The sequence below is a fragment of the Filobasidium floriforme genome (assembly GCF_021052385.1).
Source record: "Filobasidium floriforme strain CBS 6241 chromosome Unknown HD553scaffold_9, whole genome shotgun sequence".
Lineage (NCBI taxonomy): Eukaryota > Fungi > Basidiomycota > Tremellomycetes > Filobasidiales > Filobasidiaceae > Filobasidium > Filobasidium floriforme.
This window is the reverse complement of record NW_025763630.1, coordinates 559,147-576,220: the sequence shown is the minus strand read 5'-3', so window position 1 is coordinate 576,220 and position 17,074 is coordinate 559,147. Positions and strand designations below refer to the sequence as shown.

Sequence of the window (17,074 nt, the reverse complement as noted above, 5' to 3'; positions counted from 1 at the left end):
CAGTTCAGAGCACATCTAGTCAAAACTCGATCTGGCTCAAGTTGATCGCAAGTCTGTGCTGACCTCGACGCGTCGCGTGCGAAACTCAAACGCGTCGACGCGACCGGGGATCGATCCCTCAGAAATCGTTCATTACCTTGAATCTCGAGATAAACGGTTGTAGCCGGTGTCTATATCTACACAACTCGTACAAATGGTGATCATGCTACAAATGTGTCGTGCAAGAATTTCTCATCTGCAGAGTCCTCGTGGTCAGCGCTGTCCGGGATGGATGAATGAAACAAGACTCACAATCGTAACCGGCATGTCCCTCGTCGTCTACCGCCTGCATGGTCTGCTTCAAGAAGCTCGTAACCTCTGAAGACAAGTGTGCCTGACGCATATCCGTCTCTGTGATGAGACGGTCACCGTTGGCGAGATTGTGGAAAGCCTCCAAGAGCTGGTCCATGGAAGAGGAATCTTCTGTGATTTCCACCTGGCAGAGGAATCATGATGTTGAGCATCATATTTCGCTGGCCCATCTCGGGCAAGTGACATACCAGTAGATGGACGAATGCGTCATGCGTTACCGCCCCGAATTGTGCACAGGTGTTTCGATATAGCCGTTCAAGTTCTTCCTCCTGTGCATTTCGCGATCGTTAGCTGCTGCACACAACGTTGATGCAAAGCGATCGACCGCCACGTACGGTGAACGTCATGCCCAAGGCGGCAAGCGCCGAGTTGAGTTGATAATAATCGAGATGCTGTCAAGGGCGCAAGCTGTTCATCACCGATTACAACATCGGCTGATATTATGTCGCACTTACATCATTCGGTTCCATCTCGAACCGCTGCCATACCTCTTCCCATTCGCCCAATTGATCGGCCGTGACATTCGTCGTGCTCGCCGCGCGAATCTCTACAAGTCACAGAACAATCAGCCATTGAGCACACGATCGGCTGGTTTCTCAATCATGCACGACGTACGGTTCTCGATAAAGCTCTCCTTTTGGCGAATGGTATCGTCCAAAAGACCCAGCTCGAACTGAAAATCCTTGACGCTCGATGCTCCCAGGTCGATCTCGTCGATTTTAGCCTCCCGACAGGCCTTGCCCACCTCGTCTACGGCCTCCAGATTTTGCTTGAGACTGGACGCAGCCGCTCGAAATTTTGGCATGATGGATTGTTGGGCCTGGAATGATCGAGGTCAATATGTATTACACACATCGCTGCGAAATCGAGTCGAGCACTCACTTCGAGGCTACCTTGCATATGCGTCAACTCGTCTTGCAGGGCCGCGATTCGCGTGTCCAGAGATTTGGCTGCTGCTCTATATTCCTGTTTGAGGCGGTCCTTGATTCTGTTCACACGATGTACGTTTCAATTTGTGGAGTCGGGGAGAGCTCATGGTATTCTGAGACTCACCCGAGAAGGTTTGCATTGATGGCCTTGGACGTTGCAGCTTCCGTGGCTACCAATTCTTGCCATACTCTCTCTACTTCCTGTGATTGACGTTGTCATGCAGCGATCAGAACGACTACCTCCATAACCACGAAACAGCGCACTGACCTCCAATCCTACCCCTTCTACCGGTCGATAGCCTCGGATGCCGGCCGTCTTGAGTCTCGTTTGTATGTTGCCGAAATTCGTCGCTAGATACTGTCGGTTCTTCGCAAAGTCTCGTTTGATGACGGGGTATTTTGCGAAATCGTCGAAATGCTTCCTGGCATCAGCGTAATCGCCTGTAAATGTTATCCGGCGGAACTGGTCTATCTGGCTGGTCATACTGTCTATAAGCTGAGAACGGATATAGTCAGTATCCGCGCTGTGTTGTTTTGTTAAAACGAAGCCTACCTTCTGGGTCCCATGCTCATAAGCCGATTGTGATCCCCTACAAACCACCATGAAACATCAAGATCGAGTTGACTAGCATTGAAAGGGGTGGCCGTAACTCACTGAAGCGCCTTGAGCATCTCTGCAAATTGCGTCACTCGCCTCGCAGTCGTCTCTTGCTTGTCTATTCGAGCAAGATGGCGTCAGTGAGTCATTTCCAGTGTCAAGTTCGGTAGGCAGACATACCTAGACTACTGAATGCGTGGAAGAACTCGGCCACGTATGTCATTACTGCAATAGCGAGCTGTCAGCAAGATGATGAGACGTTTCCCTTGATACCACCAACCTGATCGCTCATCCGGTACGCTGTTACAGACGTCCGAAACTTCCAAAAGTTGCTGCATCGATTAAGTCGAATAAGCACACGCCGCTCAGGCTTTGTTTCGACCAAGGCGCTTACAGGGATTCCAAGATGTTTGGCTGCTATATCAAAGGCCAATGTCGTACATGCTTCGGCGTTTGTCTACGGAAAAACGGACTGATGAGACCATATCGTCGACGCAAAGAGACCTTTACGAACCTTATCCAACGTATCCCAATCCAGCAGATCCGGTCGATGACGATGTATCAGAGCGCAGCTGCAATTTCCGGTTAGCCATCGAGTCTTTCGAGCTTCCGCAAAGCTGCCGACTTACAAGGCCAACCCGCTAGTGAAGCTCTTCCCAAAGTCCCGTACTTCCACCCCATCTTCTGAATACGGCGGAACCGATGTTTTCCGCTGACACCACAGCAATAGACCTTCTCTGGCCGAAAGACCCTCCTCCCTGAAGCAAAGGCAAAAGCCGGTCAGTGACAATCATGGCGAGATCGCGAACCAGCCAGAACCCACGTGATACCGTCGATAGTGAAGCGCAAGATCAACGTCCAGATCTATTGGCCTTCATGACGTTCAGCTCGCCGACCATTTCGTCTCTGAAGCTCGCTCGACCCACCAGACCAAGGATAATCTTCAAATTGCCGTCCACGATGTCTGCAACGCCGTTATATCAGAATCGGGCGCATCAAAGGGCAAATGTATCCCTCGAGAGATCGACTAACCTTCGGGACCTATCGCGCAGTAAAATCCCCGCTCTTCAGCTACTGCAATATCTCGTCTCTATGCCCAATCCGTACTCACCGATGTTAGTCAACCTGATCCCTCTGCTTCGAACGAAATCTAGCGCCTTTTTCGCGTTCTACGATGAAAGATCAGATCAATCCATATCAGTGTAGTCTCTCATATTTCGATCTCTCGTGGTCCATGGTACCGCTTCGGCAAAGGCTCACTTCGGCTCGCTGTACCCGAAACTTTGGTGTTGCGTTATATCGACCTAGACGGCCAAATCCAAGAAGATGATTGTTCGCTCTGATTATGGATTAGACAAGTTTCTGACGCTCAAGCGGGCTTACCAAGTGACGTATCTGACATGGTTTCCTTCATTACGCAACGAAATATCATGGATCAGTACGGGCTCTTGACTTGTGATGTTCGAAGGCCGGCTTACTAGGAGCTGAACGCACGGAGAGTCAAGAGGATACAGAATGAAATGTGAAGATCAGCAGATCAAATCATACCGGGCGATGGGAGAAGCTTACCTGGATGAGCTTTGTTCCATCGCAAATGTCTGGGATCAAGTCCCGCATGGGCGCCAACTCCTTGGCGGCTAGCTTCGTATTGATCCTACGAGATCCTTCTGCACGTAAGCATGAGCCCTGCTGATACGGAGAAGACAGGCCTACCATTTCGTAAACGTCCTTAGCGTTTCAGCAAGGGCGACTTTAGCGGCTGTTCAAACCCGAGACCTCATCACATCGTAGAATCGTCCTCACCTTCCTTGAATAGACGCCCATTCCACATCGTGTCCGAAAGTACCGGGACTCAGCATATCGCGAGATATCGATCACGATCAAGAGCAGATTGGGCTGCTGTGTCTTGGGAGATCTCGAATACTGACAAGAGGCTAAGAAGTCTTGTGCAGGTCATGGGCATATCGCACATCGTCTCTGATCTCAGAGCGAGTTTGATGGATCAAGGGGGGGCCCGGGGCTTGTGTTTACTTTGTAAGATCAGCTTCCGTAGGTGACTCACGTAATTCAACCGGGCACATTGCTTATCAAACAAGTCGCGCTAGTCGGGGTCAGAATCGCCAATGACGTGTTTGTTGCTGTTCATGTTTCGTTCTCGCCAGGCACAAGTAAGATGCCTCCGGGGATCGTCGGTGGCGCGGAAGCAGTAGAAGTTGGTTCAACGTCCAGCCATCTCGCGTGCCATGATCCGCCCAATCTTTCGCCGGTTCAGGCAACTCTCGATTCAGTCCGAGTTGCGAGAGGTTGCCAAGAGGTCGCCACTCCACTTTCAACTCTACCTCGTACCGTCTTTACTCGACATACCTATACTCTGTCTATAGCTCATTCTCTACCTTTCTCATAATCTCTTGGATACGCACACACAAGATCTTGACGATCCCCTGCGAATCGATACAGGAGCTGCTGGTCCAGCTTGACATACTTCGGCTTTGATAGCGTCTACACAACCTTCTACACTAGTACTACTATAACCTATACACCCTACAAATCCACAACAAGATGGTTCAAGGTCGATGGGGTCACAAGGCCGTTTACGTGCCGACTACCAACATGGTCTATGTCGTCGGGGGAGAGATCTCGGATAGGAACGGCGGTCCGCTAAAGATTACTAACGAGGTCTTGCAGCTCAATGTAAGCAACCATTCTCTCGCTCGCTTGGTCGAATTGGCTTGGTCTGATCGATCGAACGCGTACAGCTGTCGCAAAGCAACCCTTCGCCCGAGACCCTCGTCACTTCGTCACTCCTCCCGACGGCGTTTCATTCCCTCGCCTACGCGCCCTTGACCAACCAGCTCGTCAGTTTCGGCGGGATGACCTCGTCCTGCAGGACCGACTCGATTTTGCACTCGCTTGATCTCGATAACACGAGCGGAAACTTGACCTGGACGTCCGAGACCAGCTCTGGGTTGTTGAGGAGGCGAGGCGCAGGGATGGTTCATCTCGAAGCGACCGTGGGAGAGGCCGAGGGAAAGCTGATGGTCTTTGGAGGAGCCGTGGACCAATACGTTTGCTGTGAGTAGGCTTCTTCCAGGACATCACAACCGGATTGCGGGCGCTTCATATTCATCCGATATTTGTTTTCGCTTCGACAGCTTCCACTTCCAGCTACTACTCGGCCTTTGACGTCATTCCTTACCCCTTGAGCGACGCCGCCGTGCATAACAGCGACAAGATGGCCGCCTCGTCTTCTTCCCCTATCGGCGTATCGGATTTCGCCATGACCGCCCTGGCCAACGATACCGTCCTCTTTGTCGGAGGAACCGATGTCAACGGAGACATGGTCAAGATGGACAAGTTGACCGCTTGGAGCAATGAACAGGATTGGTACAGCCTGAACTTGATGGGAGAGATTCCGGAAGCTAGGGTTGGGGCTTCCATGGTCGCCCATCCGACTTTGAAGGACCTGGTGTGAGTCGTAGTTCGCCGTGGCGATGGCACGAATGTTGATCGATCAATCTTGATTCAGTATCCTTCACGGCGGAGCCATCCAAGACGGAGCCAGTACCTCTGCGACCGCCTCCATCTCGCTCCTCAACCTGACCACCCTGACCTGGTCTTCTCCCTACAACGTTCAGCCGGCTCGTCAAGACGCCCGAGCTTGGCACTCCGACATCATCACGTCCTCGGGCGTGCTCGTCTCGGCTTTCGGTATCGGCGCGGGCAACAATTCTCATTCTGAAGTCAACTACCTCGACATGAGGGATTCGAACGTTGCAAACTGGGGATGGAAGCGAACTTGGACGACGAACATGTTGAACAGCAACCCTGCATCTGGTCCGGCTACGGGTCCGACTTCCGGGACCACCAGCCCTGGATCCGGGTCCGCTGCGAATGTCAAGGTTCCTTCGACTTCGAGCAACGTTGCAGATGCGGAGGAGAATGGAGACGATGGTAGTCTGAAAAAGATCCTCCCTCCCACCTTGATCATCGGTCTTGTCCTCCTCGGATTGCTCGTCTGGCTGGCTCGCCGCCAAGTCAACATCGTCCGTCGTCGTCGACTGGCTCGACACTTTGAGATCGACAACACCCATGACGAGGAGGGGAATCGCAGGGCGAGCCTCTTCGAGCCTGTCACCCAGTTCATGGCCAAGAGGGGCTGGAACCGTTCGTCCCCCTTTGCCGGTCTTCCTCGACCTTTTGGTGGGGTAAGAATCCCTGATGGCGATGAGACCGAAACTGCCGGATGGCAATCTAGCTTGGCGGGAGTGGTCGGAAGGTTGACTGGCAAGAACCAGGCACAGGCCAACTCTTCCAGCGAGATGCGTCAGGTCGACGGTCGCAACGTCTCTCGAACTCAATGGGAAGAGATCGACTTTGGTCTCGGCCGGGTTGATGAGCAGCGAAGGAGCTCTGTTGGACCCACGCGACCCGGTACACCTGGTCGTCCATCCGAAGACACTTCTCGACAGATCCCCGCCCGGGAGTTCAACAAGAATCGAAGTCGAGTCAGCTTCCCTCCCGACAACGAACCCGTCGACCCGGCATACTTGCCCGCTCTCGTTGTCGTCCCGCCTTCTAACCCTTCGACTCCGAACAGCGAGCCTAGGGCAGGAGACCCTTTTGCCGACTATCCCGTTCTGATGCCTTCGCCCAGGATTCATGAGACCATTTCTGAAAAGCCCGAGGTTGACCCCAAGACCCGCGCCGAGTGGGACGAGTTGGAGCGCGAAGTCGAGACGGCGCAACCCTTCCGTCGATCTGGAACCGTTTCTAGCACTCACTCTGCCGGATCTACCGGCTCAAAGGAGATCGAGCCTCTGCCCCGTTTGTCGTTCGAGCAAAAGACGTCGAGCGAGTTTGTAAACAGCCTCAGCTCGTACGGCATCGGTCTCGGCAAACCCATCACCCGTCGAGCTTCTGGGAACGACAGCGTCGGGAACGCGATCGCTGGCCGAAGCGTCTCCTCGCCCTCGTCCCACTCACCTCCTCGTGACTACAACTCGGCCGCGACAGTAGGCTACTCGCCCAGCTACGTCCGCGATCTGATAACCGGGCACGCTCAGTCTCCGGCTAGAATTCCGCGCTCTGGCGAACTGAGCAGGTCGTCCACCATGTCGGATCGCCCTCACTCGTCGGTCAACCTGTTCAACAAGTATCAGTCCAACGACAGCGACTCGTCATTGTCCCTGGCCGACTACCGCATGGACGGTGCTCCCGTTCGGGTTCAGCGCTTGTCGAACCCGCCTCGATTCCCCCCTCCTACCTCTCCTTTGCCTCAAGCTCCCTCGACCGGGGTCAGCCGACGGGTCTCCACCTCGGATGCCCTTGAGCGATCCAGCGACAACGTCGGCACTTTGGCTCGACCCGCAGGCGAAGTCCGTCAACTCCGAGTGGTCAACGCTACGCCTCGACCTGACGAGGTGGACGAGTTTGGATCCAAGGCCTAGTTGACGTGATCGAGTCTTTTTCTTCGGTGGCTGGAACACCTGTAACACTTTTTCTTTTCGCTCGATGGCAAACATCTCGATATCACATAATACCCATGTTTGATACACCCAGTGCTAGATCGTCTCAAGCTCTTGTCGAGCTTCGTCCCCGCAGCTCTGCTAGCAGAATATCTTTGGGCTCCGTGCCTCTTCGCTTGGCCTTGAGGTTGTCAGCGACCAGGAACGCTACGTCTGATGGATGTTGTTCTGGTTAGGCACGGCCGCCATCGTTCGCAGGATCGGACTAGACTCACCAAGAGATTGCTCATAATTCAACCTGGGGTCGCAGTGTGATCTGTAGTTGAAGGACAGATCCTTGTCTTCTAACTCCATCGAACCTCCGATACATTCGGTCTGAGTGGGGAAAAAAAGTCAGCTGTAGCGTCGAGATTGCCCCGTAGGATATGACACGTACCACGCTGAAGCCGTCATCATTGACCTCTCCGGTTAGTTCGAGATGAACACCGCCGAGGATTGTTCCTTGTTCCTTGTGAATACGCATCGACGTGGATATCTCTTGGATGATGTCCACAAAATGACGAGTCTTTAACGAAGGATCCGTTTCTGACGATTTCGTGCTGTAGATGAAAGTCAGCTTGAGATCGAGCGTGCGAGGTGATATTCAACTCTGATACGTACTTTCCGTGCTGTATCGAATAAACTGCGATTTAGTCTCTTGTCTCACATATTTGACCACACCAAGACTTACCATCGCATCGCACTGCCAGACGACGATGTGCCTGGTCGCCTTGACAGCCTCGATATGAGCGGGCAGGAACTTTTCGATCTTGTCCGCTCCGTATCTGCTGATCAAGGTGACCTTGCCGGGTATGTTGTCCGGGTTGACCACTAAGGGCGAGTATCGATCAGCTCAATGGGTAGTATGTTAATTTCAGCCGACTGATCTCACCGTCAAGCAGCTGAACCAATTCTTCTGGCTTCATGGTCGGCCCAATCTTGATCCCGATCGGGTTCTGGATTCCCCTAAAGTATTCGACATGAGCGCCATCGAGCTGTCGCGTTCGATCTCCGATCCAGATGAAATGTGAGGACAGGTTGTAAAACTTTTTGGGGGAGCTGCTGGCATCTGATCGTGCGTTCGCAGAACTTCGGCGATTTCGGGGAAGTAGCGAGTTTGACCTCGAGAGCGACCCAGATGACTCGGGCCGAACGTCGGTGCGGGGACCTCGAGTCAGCGCTTCTTCGTATTCCAGCGAAAGACCTTCGTGACTAGGGTAAGGGTTAAATTCAGCTCAACAACAAAGTCCGTCTCGAGCTTGGTGAACGCACCTCGTGTAAAAGTCTACAGTCTCCGTACCTCCTCGGCTACCACCTGGATTCGAACCTCCGGTCGCAGATCTCATAAAGTCAAGGCTGTCCATCAAGCTATCAATGACCTCCTCGAAAGCCTTTTGCAGCTGAGGCGAATGGACGTGGGAAAAGGACCAGTTTCGAGGTTGATGCAGGTCGGCGAAACCAGACGACAATAGCGCTCGAATGTAGTTGAGGGTAGAAGCCGAGTGGAAGTAGGCCCTGAGTGGTAAAATGTTTTTCAACGGGGAGTCTGGCAATGACCTTCCCGCACGGACTTACCCTAGAAGCCTCTCTGGATCGGCCTTCCTGTCGGTAACGTCGAATCCGTTGACATTATCCCCTCTGAAGCTCATGACTTCCTTCTTCTCGGTCTTTCCATCTGCAGTAGGATAATCCACCACTTCGGTAGGCTTGCTTCGAGGTTTAGCGTATTGACCGGCGATTCGTGCGATACGGATGACGGGGAGACGGGATCCATGCAGGATGATCAGGGACATCAAGAGGATACTAATAGATGAAGAGGATGTGTGGAGGATTAGATCGGTCGACGGTATACATGCAAGATATTTTGCTTACAGAGAAAGCTTGTGCTCGATAGGATCCTGAACGGAATGCAAAGACAGAAATCAATACCATCGAATAAAGTCGAATCCTTGAATACAACGAACTGACCTGCGAACAAGCCTCAAAGAGCTCGGCACAGTCACCACCCTGAAGCAGAAAGGCTTTACCCTGAGCTACATCCGCTAGCTGAGTTCTCAACCGGTCAATCTGTGGGCCGAGATGGTCAGTGACCGGGGTTCAAAGGGGTCTCGTAGTATCAGCGGGGCACACCTCGTTCGGGGTGACCAAAGGTGGGAGCTGTCTGAGCTTTTTCAAAACTCTGATGACAACAGTATAGCATGATCAGCCTGAATTCGCTTCCATGACCTGCTTGTTCAAAGTCTCACTTGTCAAGGTGCTCGGTGTCGTCATAGATGACATCCTGAGCGATAGGCTTGCTTCGCCAAGAATCCGGAGTCCAGTTGAGGGTGGCCATCGCTTATAGTCGGAAGATGGCGGTCTGTGATAGCTGGTTGTTTTGACTAGAGTCTGGGACGAATTGCAGTCTGGGACGTACTTGACGAATGCTTCAAGGCTTGCAGCTTTGTGACAGGGATTGTCGATCAATCGGTCGGTGTGAGCATAAATCTCAGATCTCAAAAAGCCCGAGTCAGTCACATGGATGCGCGTTCGTCATGAGTCATAACGGTGGTGACAACCCCGACAATAATGAGTCTTGATATCGACTGGAGCCTCGACAGGTTGGTCCAGCCATGCATATACCATATCTACTCTAGTCTAGCCTGCTTCCATGCTATCTTGTGTCTACACTCGGACGAGCCAGCCCATAAAGATGGCCTGCACCATCGCGACGACAAAGAGGAACTGTACCCTCCTGGAACGTTGCGCGTGCGTGATGATCACAACGGGTTCGTGGGACGGAGCCGCAGATGGGTCGGGCAGGAGCACGTATTTCAACGAACGGAGCTGAGAGAGCGATAAAAGAGCCACAGCGAGTCGGTCAGCCTTTGCATGGACCAAACATAGAGAAGCGAGCGGGACTGACCAGGAAAAAGGCATTGGCTGCAAACGTATAGAAAAAGACGGCTAGGTAGAACACCCTGCCGAGGCTGAGGAATGATGCCAAGATGGTGATGATGATACTATGAGTCGAAGAGAAGGCAAGATCAATTACCTTGGTCGCGGGAAGCACAACTACTTGTAACTCACCCGACAAATTTGTAACCACCGTATCCGATCAGTTCGACCCCGCTCGCTCCGCTGCCTCTTACGTCCAGCAGATAACAGCCGAGTCTACGAAGACCGTTATGATTCAGTATAAAATTGTGGAGACGAGCATACCCGGGAGACGACTCACCGAATGCAAAGGAACTCGAACATGACGATCGCAAACGATTTGCTGAGGCAGATTCCGAGGACCTCGGGGCTACCCGAAACGAACGCGGCGAGCAAGGTGTAGGTGACCAGTGCCATGGCTGTGAGGCGGGAAAAGTAATGAGCCTCGACAGACCTTCATATGGGGGAGAGACCAGATGTAACGCTTACTGGGAATGTAGAGATCCGGGGCGTTGATATCGTCTCGAGGAGGCATCCATCCTTCGACGCCTCCTGATCCGTTGGAGCCTTGATCACCGGACATGCCCCTTCTAGAGACTTTACGGGACCACGACTTGTGTCTCCAGGGAAAGAGGACCAGTCGGAGTTTCTTGAGCACGTAAGAGTTGGTCACGGAGAAGGAGGTCTTGAGGAGTGGAAGGGGAAGGTATCGAGAGACCTGTAGTCGATGACATGAAAGGCAGCTCAAGTCAGCTTCTGGCGGGGAAAAGTATAGACTGCCTCAAGGAGCGGCTTTGGGGACTTGCATTCTTCTCGACGTAATCCTGTCCAGCTTTCCCGATCATGTTCGCCGTGGCTTCGTTCATTCCGACCATGGGCCATTGGCCGAATCCTCCCATCATCGACTGGAACCCTTGTCCAGGCTGTGTTGGCGCGCCATGCATCCCAGGGTTGTACATTCCCCCGGCTCCCGCTCCAAGATTGTTATGACCCGAGGCAGAGCTGGGCCCGGCGAATCCACCGCCGTAAGGTTGTTGTTGCTTCTGGTTCTGAGCGGCACCGAAGCTTCCGAACGATTGAGTGGCAGGAGCGTAGTCGTTTGACATTCCCTGTCCAGCTCCAGCTCCAGCTCCAGCTCCGGGTACCATCTGCGTCGGCATTCCGCCTAGCCCAAACGAGTTGCCCGAAGAGTACCCTTGGACAGGCGGGCTGCTGTACCTCGTATATCCCTCCGAGCTCTGCCGAACAGCGTCAAACGATGCTCTAGCTTGTTCGACAGAGAGTCGGCTGGGAGGATTGTAGGGCGAGGAAGGGTCCGGGGTGATGGGTTCTGGTGGAGGTTGAGAGATGTGGGAAGGTCGGGGGTGGACCAAGGGGGGAGGGGAGCGGGATTGACTGTAAGGCATCGACATTGTGGTGACGTCGGGTGGAATGGCGAGGCTGCAATGACTTATCTGCCGCAACCACAATAGTTACATGAAAGTGGTAGGATGGTCGTTATGGATGAAGGATGTCGTCCGAGTGACGGAAAGGCCCCGTTCCACGTAATGTCACGGCTGAATTAGATCCCAATCTTGACGCGGACATGAAGCAGGAGCGCAGGCAGTGGACGTATACTTCTCAGCTTTTCAACGCTTGAAGCGAGTGAGAGAGTTGCAGCAGACCCTGAACAGATGGTAGGACCAGTACATATGTCCTAGTGAGGAGTATGATGCTCTTGCAACACATGCTCTTGCAACACATGCTCTTGCAACACATGCTGCAGGAACCAGAAACTTGCTTGCACAAGGTTACTTGGAGAAACTTGGGGTAATCTCAGTGAAAAAGGCCAAGCTTGTAAAGCTTGTTGACCAGGAGAAGGCCAACGCTGCAAGCCTCTGTAAAGCCAATACAAGGAAGCTTGCAGCAATAGGTGAAAACTGCCAAAGTCGTCAATGAGTTTGGCGTAGTTGCAAGGGAAAAGGCAAAGTTAGTGGACGATTACGAGACTGAGAAGGCCCGGTCTGCAAAGCTGTCAAAGGAGAACGAGCGGCTGCCGACCCAGAACGCAAAGCTCTCGGAAGAGAAAGAGCAGGCGTCCACCCGGAACACCGAGCTCTCGAAAGAGAACGAGCAGGTGTCCATCCGTAACACGATCCTGTCGAAAGAGAACCAACGGCTGTCGACCCAGAATACGAACCTGTCGAAAGAGAACGAGCAGGTGTCCACCCGGAACACGGAGCTCTTGCAAGAGAACCAGCGGCTGCTGACCCAGAACACGGACCTGTCGACCCGGAACACGGGCCTGTCGAAGGAGAGAGAGCAGCTAGAGTCATCACGGGCGGCAAACAAGAAGCTCTCACAGCACAAGCAGCGAGGAACAAGAAAGCCTCGCTCGAAAAGCGCCTTGATCATCAAGAGGTCAAGCACATCTTTTCACGAGCAGCAATGCACGCTGCAGCCCAAGCAAGGACGATGGACATAGCCCGGTGCGAAAATGAGATAGCCTGTAAGGCCCGGGAGCGACCCCCGGCGGGGGTCCCCCTGGACAGGCTGACGGGACGCAGGAATGAGGCAAGGTACGGGTAGACATCTAAATGTAATAACGGATGTAGAGCTATTACAGAGGTACTAGTTCTACATCAAAACAACAACACCGAAAAGTACCCCCGACGGGAGTCGCATACGGGAGTCGCGTACGGCGCGTCCGACGCGTCACGTGATCGCTGTAACAGGATCCCCCCCCTAGATGCGGACTCCGAACGCATCAAGCGTCGGCGTACTCCTGTCGACCGGGCTGCGGTAGATGGGGGTAGCGCTTGTGGAACGCCGCGACGACCTTGTCGTCGTGATCGAACTCGGCGGGGCTGACCCACTCGTTCGACTCGTCCCCGTACCCTTCGAATCGCACCAGGTATTGGGTCTTCTTCCCGGACCTTCCGGATCGCAACGCCTTCGAGTGTACGATCTCGGACACAACATACCCCAAGTCGCCGTTGTCGAGGACTTCGGGGGTAGGTGGCTCAACCACCTCTCTTCCTTCTAGCTCGTTGGCCCGATAGGGGATAAGCAACGACACGTGGAAAACGGGATGTACCCGGCGTAATTGCGCGGGGAGTTCCAGCCTCCTCGCCATCTTGCTCTGGCCGACGATCTCCGTGATCGGGAAGGGCCCCAGCGTCTTCATCGAGAGCTTCTGGCTGGGACGCACCGATGTCAAGTTCTTGGTGGATAACATCACCAAGTCTCCTACGTTGTAGCCCTCGTCAGGGACGGCGGTACGCTTCCGATTTGCGTACTTCGCCATGTCTTGTCGCGCTTGCTCCAGCGCCTCCTTCACCGACTTGTAGATCCCGTCGAGTCGGTCTCGGTACTCTCCCGCCGACTCGACCGCCTCCTCCCTAGTGCCGGGCACCGGTAGGGAGAAGGTATGTTCCCTTCCTTCGGACGCCATGAATGGCGACATCCCGATGGCAGAGTGCTTCGCGTTGTTGTACGCGAACTCCGCCATGGAGAGTAATTCCGCCCAGTCGTCCTGGAGGAAGTTGACGTACGACCGCAAGTATTGCTCCAAGGTGGAGTTACTTCGCTCGGTCTGACCGTCCGTCTCCGGATGGAACGCCGTGGAGTAGCTGTTCTCCACGTTCGCCATGCGGCATAGATCTTTCCAGAATCGCGAAGTGAACAACGTACCTCGATCCGAAATGATCTGCTTCGGGAACCCATGCAAACACACCCATCGGTCAAGGAACAGCCGCGCCAAGAACGTGGCGTCGTTATCCTTTCGACAAGCGATAAAGTGCGCCCGCTTGCTGAATCGGTCGACGATCACCAGGATCGAGTTGGACCCCATCGACTCGGGCAGGTCTGTGATGTGATCCCAAGTGATCGACTCGTAGGGCCCTGCCGGTACCGGTAGCGGCGCTAGCTCGCCGACAGGCTTCATTCGGGGTCGCCGGTTGCGCTGGCATATACTGCAGCTAGCAACGTACTCCCCGATCCACTTCGCCATCCCAGGCCAGTAGAAGTCCCTACTGGTCAGCTCCACGGTCTTGTCCCGCCCCCAATGGCCGGCGGCCTTCCCGTCGTGTAGACGCTTCATCAGCTCTACCTTGATGTTCCCTGCGTTGGGGACATACACCAACCCGTTGTACAGGAGAATTCCAGTGGGGCTCAAGCTGTATCGCTCGTTCGCCAAGGTTCCCGCCTTGAGCTGCGCTACGAGCTCTTTCGCCACCGGGTCGTCCTGCGCCGCCGGTATCAGCGCTTTCACCATCCAATCGCCCAGTGCGGGGATGGTGCCATTCAACCGCAAAGGCGGTCGCTCAACCGGACTACACCCCTCAGAGGGTGCGTCTTCGACAGGCCGGAGCAGAGTCTCCGCTCGCTTCGGTTCTGTCTCCTCCATCAACTCTTCTCGCCGACTCAGCGCGTCGGCCTTCCCGTTCTCCGTTCCCGGTTTGTACTCCAGGGTGTAGGAGATCTGGTTCAACAGCTGCGACCATCGCGCCTGCCGTTGAGACAATACCTTGTCCCTCTTGAAGTACTCCAAGTTCTTGTGATCCGTGAGGATCCGAACGGGGTACTTGTTGTCGAGATAATGTCGCCATATCCGACTGCAATAAACGATGGCCAACAGTTCCCTGTCGTGCACATCGTAGTTCCTCTCGGCGGGCGTCAGGCTCTTCGACATGAACGCTACCGGGTGGAGCTTCCCATCGTCCCCTACCTGGGACATTACCGCGCCGATCGCTCCAGAGGAAGCGTCGGTCTCGAGCACCACTTGGCGTTCCTCGTTGTAGTGCGCCAGTATAGGCGCTTGGGTGAAGGACTCCTTCAATTCCCGGAACGCAGCGTCAGCGGCTGCCGTCCAGGAGTACTTCACCCCTTTCTTCGTCAGGGCCGTCATTCCCTGAATCTTCTTGGAGTAGTTCTGAATGAATCTCCGATAATAGTTTGCAAATCCTAAGAAGGACTGCAGTCCCCGAATGTTCTTCGGGGGGGCCCAGTCCAAAACGGACTTGACCTTGGAAGGGTTCATACTAACCCCCGTCGGGGCAATATCGTACCCCAAGAATTCGGTAGCCACCGTATCGAACTCACACTTCTCCGCTTTCGCATACAGGCCATTTGCCTGCAGCCTCTTCATAACCTCCTTGACCTGACCATCGTGGGTCTCCTGGTCGGAGGAGTAAATAAGTATGTCGTCGAGGTAAACGACGACGCACACATCCAAAAGGTCCTGAACCCCCTTCATCCACCGCTGAAAGGTAGCGGGGGCATTGGTCAAGCCGAACGGCATGACCAAGCATTCGAACAGACCGAAACGTGTAGTAAACGCGGTCTTCCAAATGTCTTCTTCTTTTACGCGTAGCAGGTTGTACGCGCCTCGGAGGTCCATCTTCGTGTAGACCTTCGCGCCCTTCAACCTGTCTAGCGTCTCTGAGATGAGGGGTAGGGGCGTCCTATCCTTCACCGTAATGTCGTTAAGGCGACGGTAGTCGATGCACATACGCATCTCGCCGCCTTTCTTCGGTACAAACAGTACCGGGCTCGAGCAGGGCGACTTCGACGGCCTGATGAACCCCTTCTCCAGATTCTCCTTCAACCACTTCTTTAGCTCCTCACTCTCCCGCTGGGAGTGGTTATAGAGCTTCTGATACGTCGGCGACGTACCGGGTTTGAGTTCGATCGCATGGTCGATCGATCGCTTCGGGGGCAGTGTATCTGCCTTCGTCTTGGAGAACGCTCCAAGATGTTCATGATACTTCTCCGGTACCATGTCCCTCAGCTTCTCCATATACTCGGGAGGATCCAGGTCATCCTGGAACGAGTCTGTAGGTTTGACGTCCCAATCCCACAGGTCCGGGCGCCTCGCCCGCTCGTCGTCCTCCCGGGTCATCTGCATTTGTGCGACGACCAAATCCTCCGTGATAGACCCCTTCATCTTCTTGAACGGGTCGATTCCTCGTGTCTCCACCTCTACTTCGTCCGGAGCATACACCGTCTCGGGCCTCTTGAGACATCCCGTGCTGATGCAGACATCCCCGAACGTCACCGCGTTGGAGTCCCATTGGATATGCGGATTGTGTCTCCGCAGCCAAGGGATACCTAGTACGACCGGGTACCCACTCAAATCGGTGAGGTGGAACTCGGTCAGTTCCAGGTGCACTCCCGTACGTACCAGCGTACGAGCCTTCTGGGTGATCCTTCCTCCCTGGATCTCCCGACCATCGATCACCGTTACTACCCGCGGTGTCTCGAGGTCCGTTACGTCGAATCCATGTAGCGACGCGAATGTCCGATCCATGAACATCCCGGTCGCTCCCGAATCCAACAACATGAGTGCTTGGACCGGCACTCCTTCCGGGTAGAACACTCCTACCAACGTCAGATGGCTATCTGGACCGTTGGGTACTCCGCTTGCACCCAACTGCAAGGGGATCCGGCTACCTCCCTGTGCTCCCCCATTCGGGGTCCTTTGATGATCCGTTATTCTGTAAGGCCCGGGAGCGACCCCCGGCGGGGGTCCCCCTGGACAGGCTGACGGGACGCAGGAATGAGGCAAGGTACGGGTAGACATCTAAATGTAATAACGGATGTAGAGCTATTACAGAGGTACTAGTTCTACATCAAAACAACAACACCGAAAAGTACCCCCGACGGGAGTCGCATACGGGAGTCGCGTACGGCGCGTCCGACGCGTCACGTGATCGCTGTAACATAGCCTGGCTTGAAAAGCGCCTTGATGATCAAGAGGTCAAGCACATCTTTTTGCGAGTAGCATCAATGCCGCA

The 17,074-nt window shown here is 54.2% G+C and overlaps 4 protein-coding genes across 4 annotated transcripts; 1 reads left to right on the top strand and 3 right to left on the bottom strand.

Moving 5' to 3' along the window:
• Positions 1-122: 122 nt before the first annotated feature.
• Positions 123-3,858, bottom strand: HD553DRAFT_310267 (actinin-like protein). Its single transcript, XM_046179828.1, has 26 exons — positions 3,682-3,858; positions 3,592-3,606; positions 3,448-3,532; positions 3,357-3,362; positions 3,262-3,286; positions 3,139-3,182; positions 2,990-3,047; positions 2,911-2,919; positions 2,805-2,842; positions 2,702-2,742; positions 2,508-2,636; positions 2,393-2,450; positions 2,273-2,335; positions 2,159-2,210; positions 2,059-2,103; positions 1,936-1,996; positions 1,834-1,870; positions 1,549-1,776; positions 1,405-1,481; positions 1,234-1,339; positions 967-1,171; positions 807-898; positions 687-743; positions 540-620; positions 292-475; positions 123-235 (listed from the first exon to the last, which is right to left on the bottom strand). The coding sequence occupies exons 1-26, from the start codon at positions 3,735-3,737 to the stop codon at positions 201-203; spliced, it is 1,887 nt and encodes a 628-aa protein (XP_046037162.1). The 5' UTR covers positions 3,738-3,858; the 3' UTR covers positions 123-200.
• Positions 3,859-4,348: 490 nt separating this feature from the next.
• On the top strand, positions 4,349-7,477 carry HD553DRAFT_225767 (uncharacterized protein). Its single transcript, XM_046177268.1, has 4 exons — positions 4,349-4,569; positions 4,635-4,950; positions 5,031-5,346; positions 5,405-7,477. Exons 1-4 carry the CDS (start codon positions 4,438-4,440, stop codon positions 7,323-7,325), a joined length of 2,685 nt encoding a protein of 894 aa, XP_046037161.1. The 5' UTR covers positions 4,349-4,437; the 3' UTR covers positions 7,326-7,477.
• HD553DRAFT_341608 (putative family II 2-keto-3-deoxy-D-arabino-heptulosonate aldolase) lies at positions 7,450-9,717 on the bottom strand (the record flags this gene model as incomplete). Its single annotated transcript, XM_046182654.1, has 12 exons — positions 7,450-7,556; positions 7,619-7,718; positions 7,780-7,942; positions 8,004-8,011; positions 8,074-8,213; positions 8,275-8,594; positions 8,655-8,897; positions 8,958-9,185; positions 9,255-9,280; positions 9,351-9,449; positions 9,513-9,561; positions 9,629-9,717. 12 exons carry the CDS (start codon positions 9,715-9,717, stop codon positions 7,450-7,452), a joined length of 1,572 nt encoding a protein of 523 aa, XP_046037160.1.
• A 154-nt stretch (positions 9,718-9,871) lies between these two features.
• On the bottom strand, positions 9,872-11,979 carry HD553DRAFT_225803 (putative ER to Golgi transport-related protein). The gene is made up of 6 exons (XM_046177269.1): positions 11,105-11,979; positions 10,788-11,016; positions 10,600-10,717; positions 10,452-10,535; positions 10,288-10,384; positions 9,872-10,208 (listed from the first exon to the last, which is right to left on the bottom strand). Exons 1-6 carry the CDS (start codon positions 11,708-11,710, stop codon positions 10,047-10,049), a joined length of 1,296 nt encoding a protein of 431 aa, XP_046037159.1. The 5' UTR covers positions 11,711-11,979; the 3' UTR covers positions 9,872-10,046.
• Between the last annotated feature and the right edge of the window lie 5,095 nt (positions 11,980-17,074).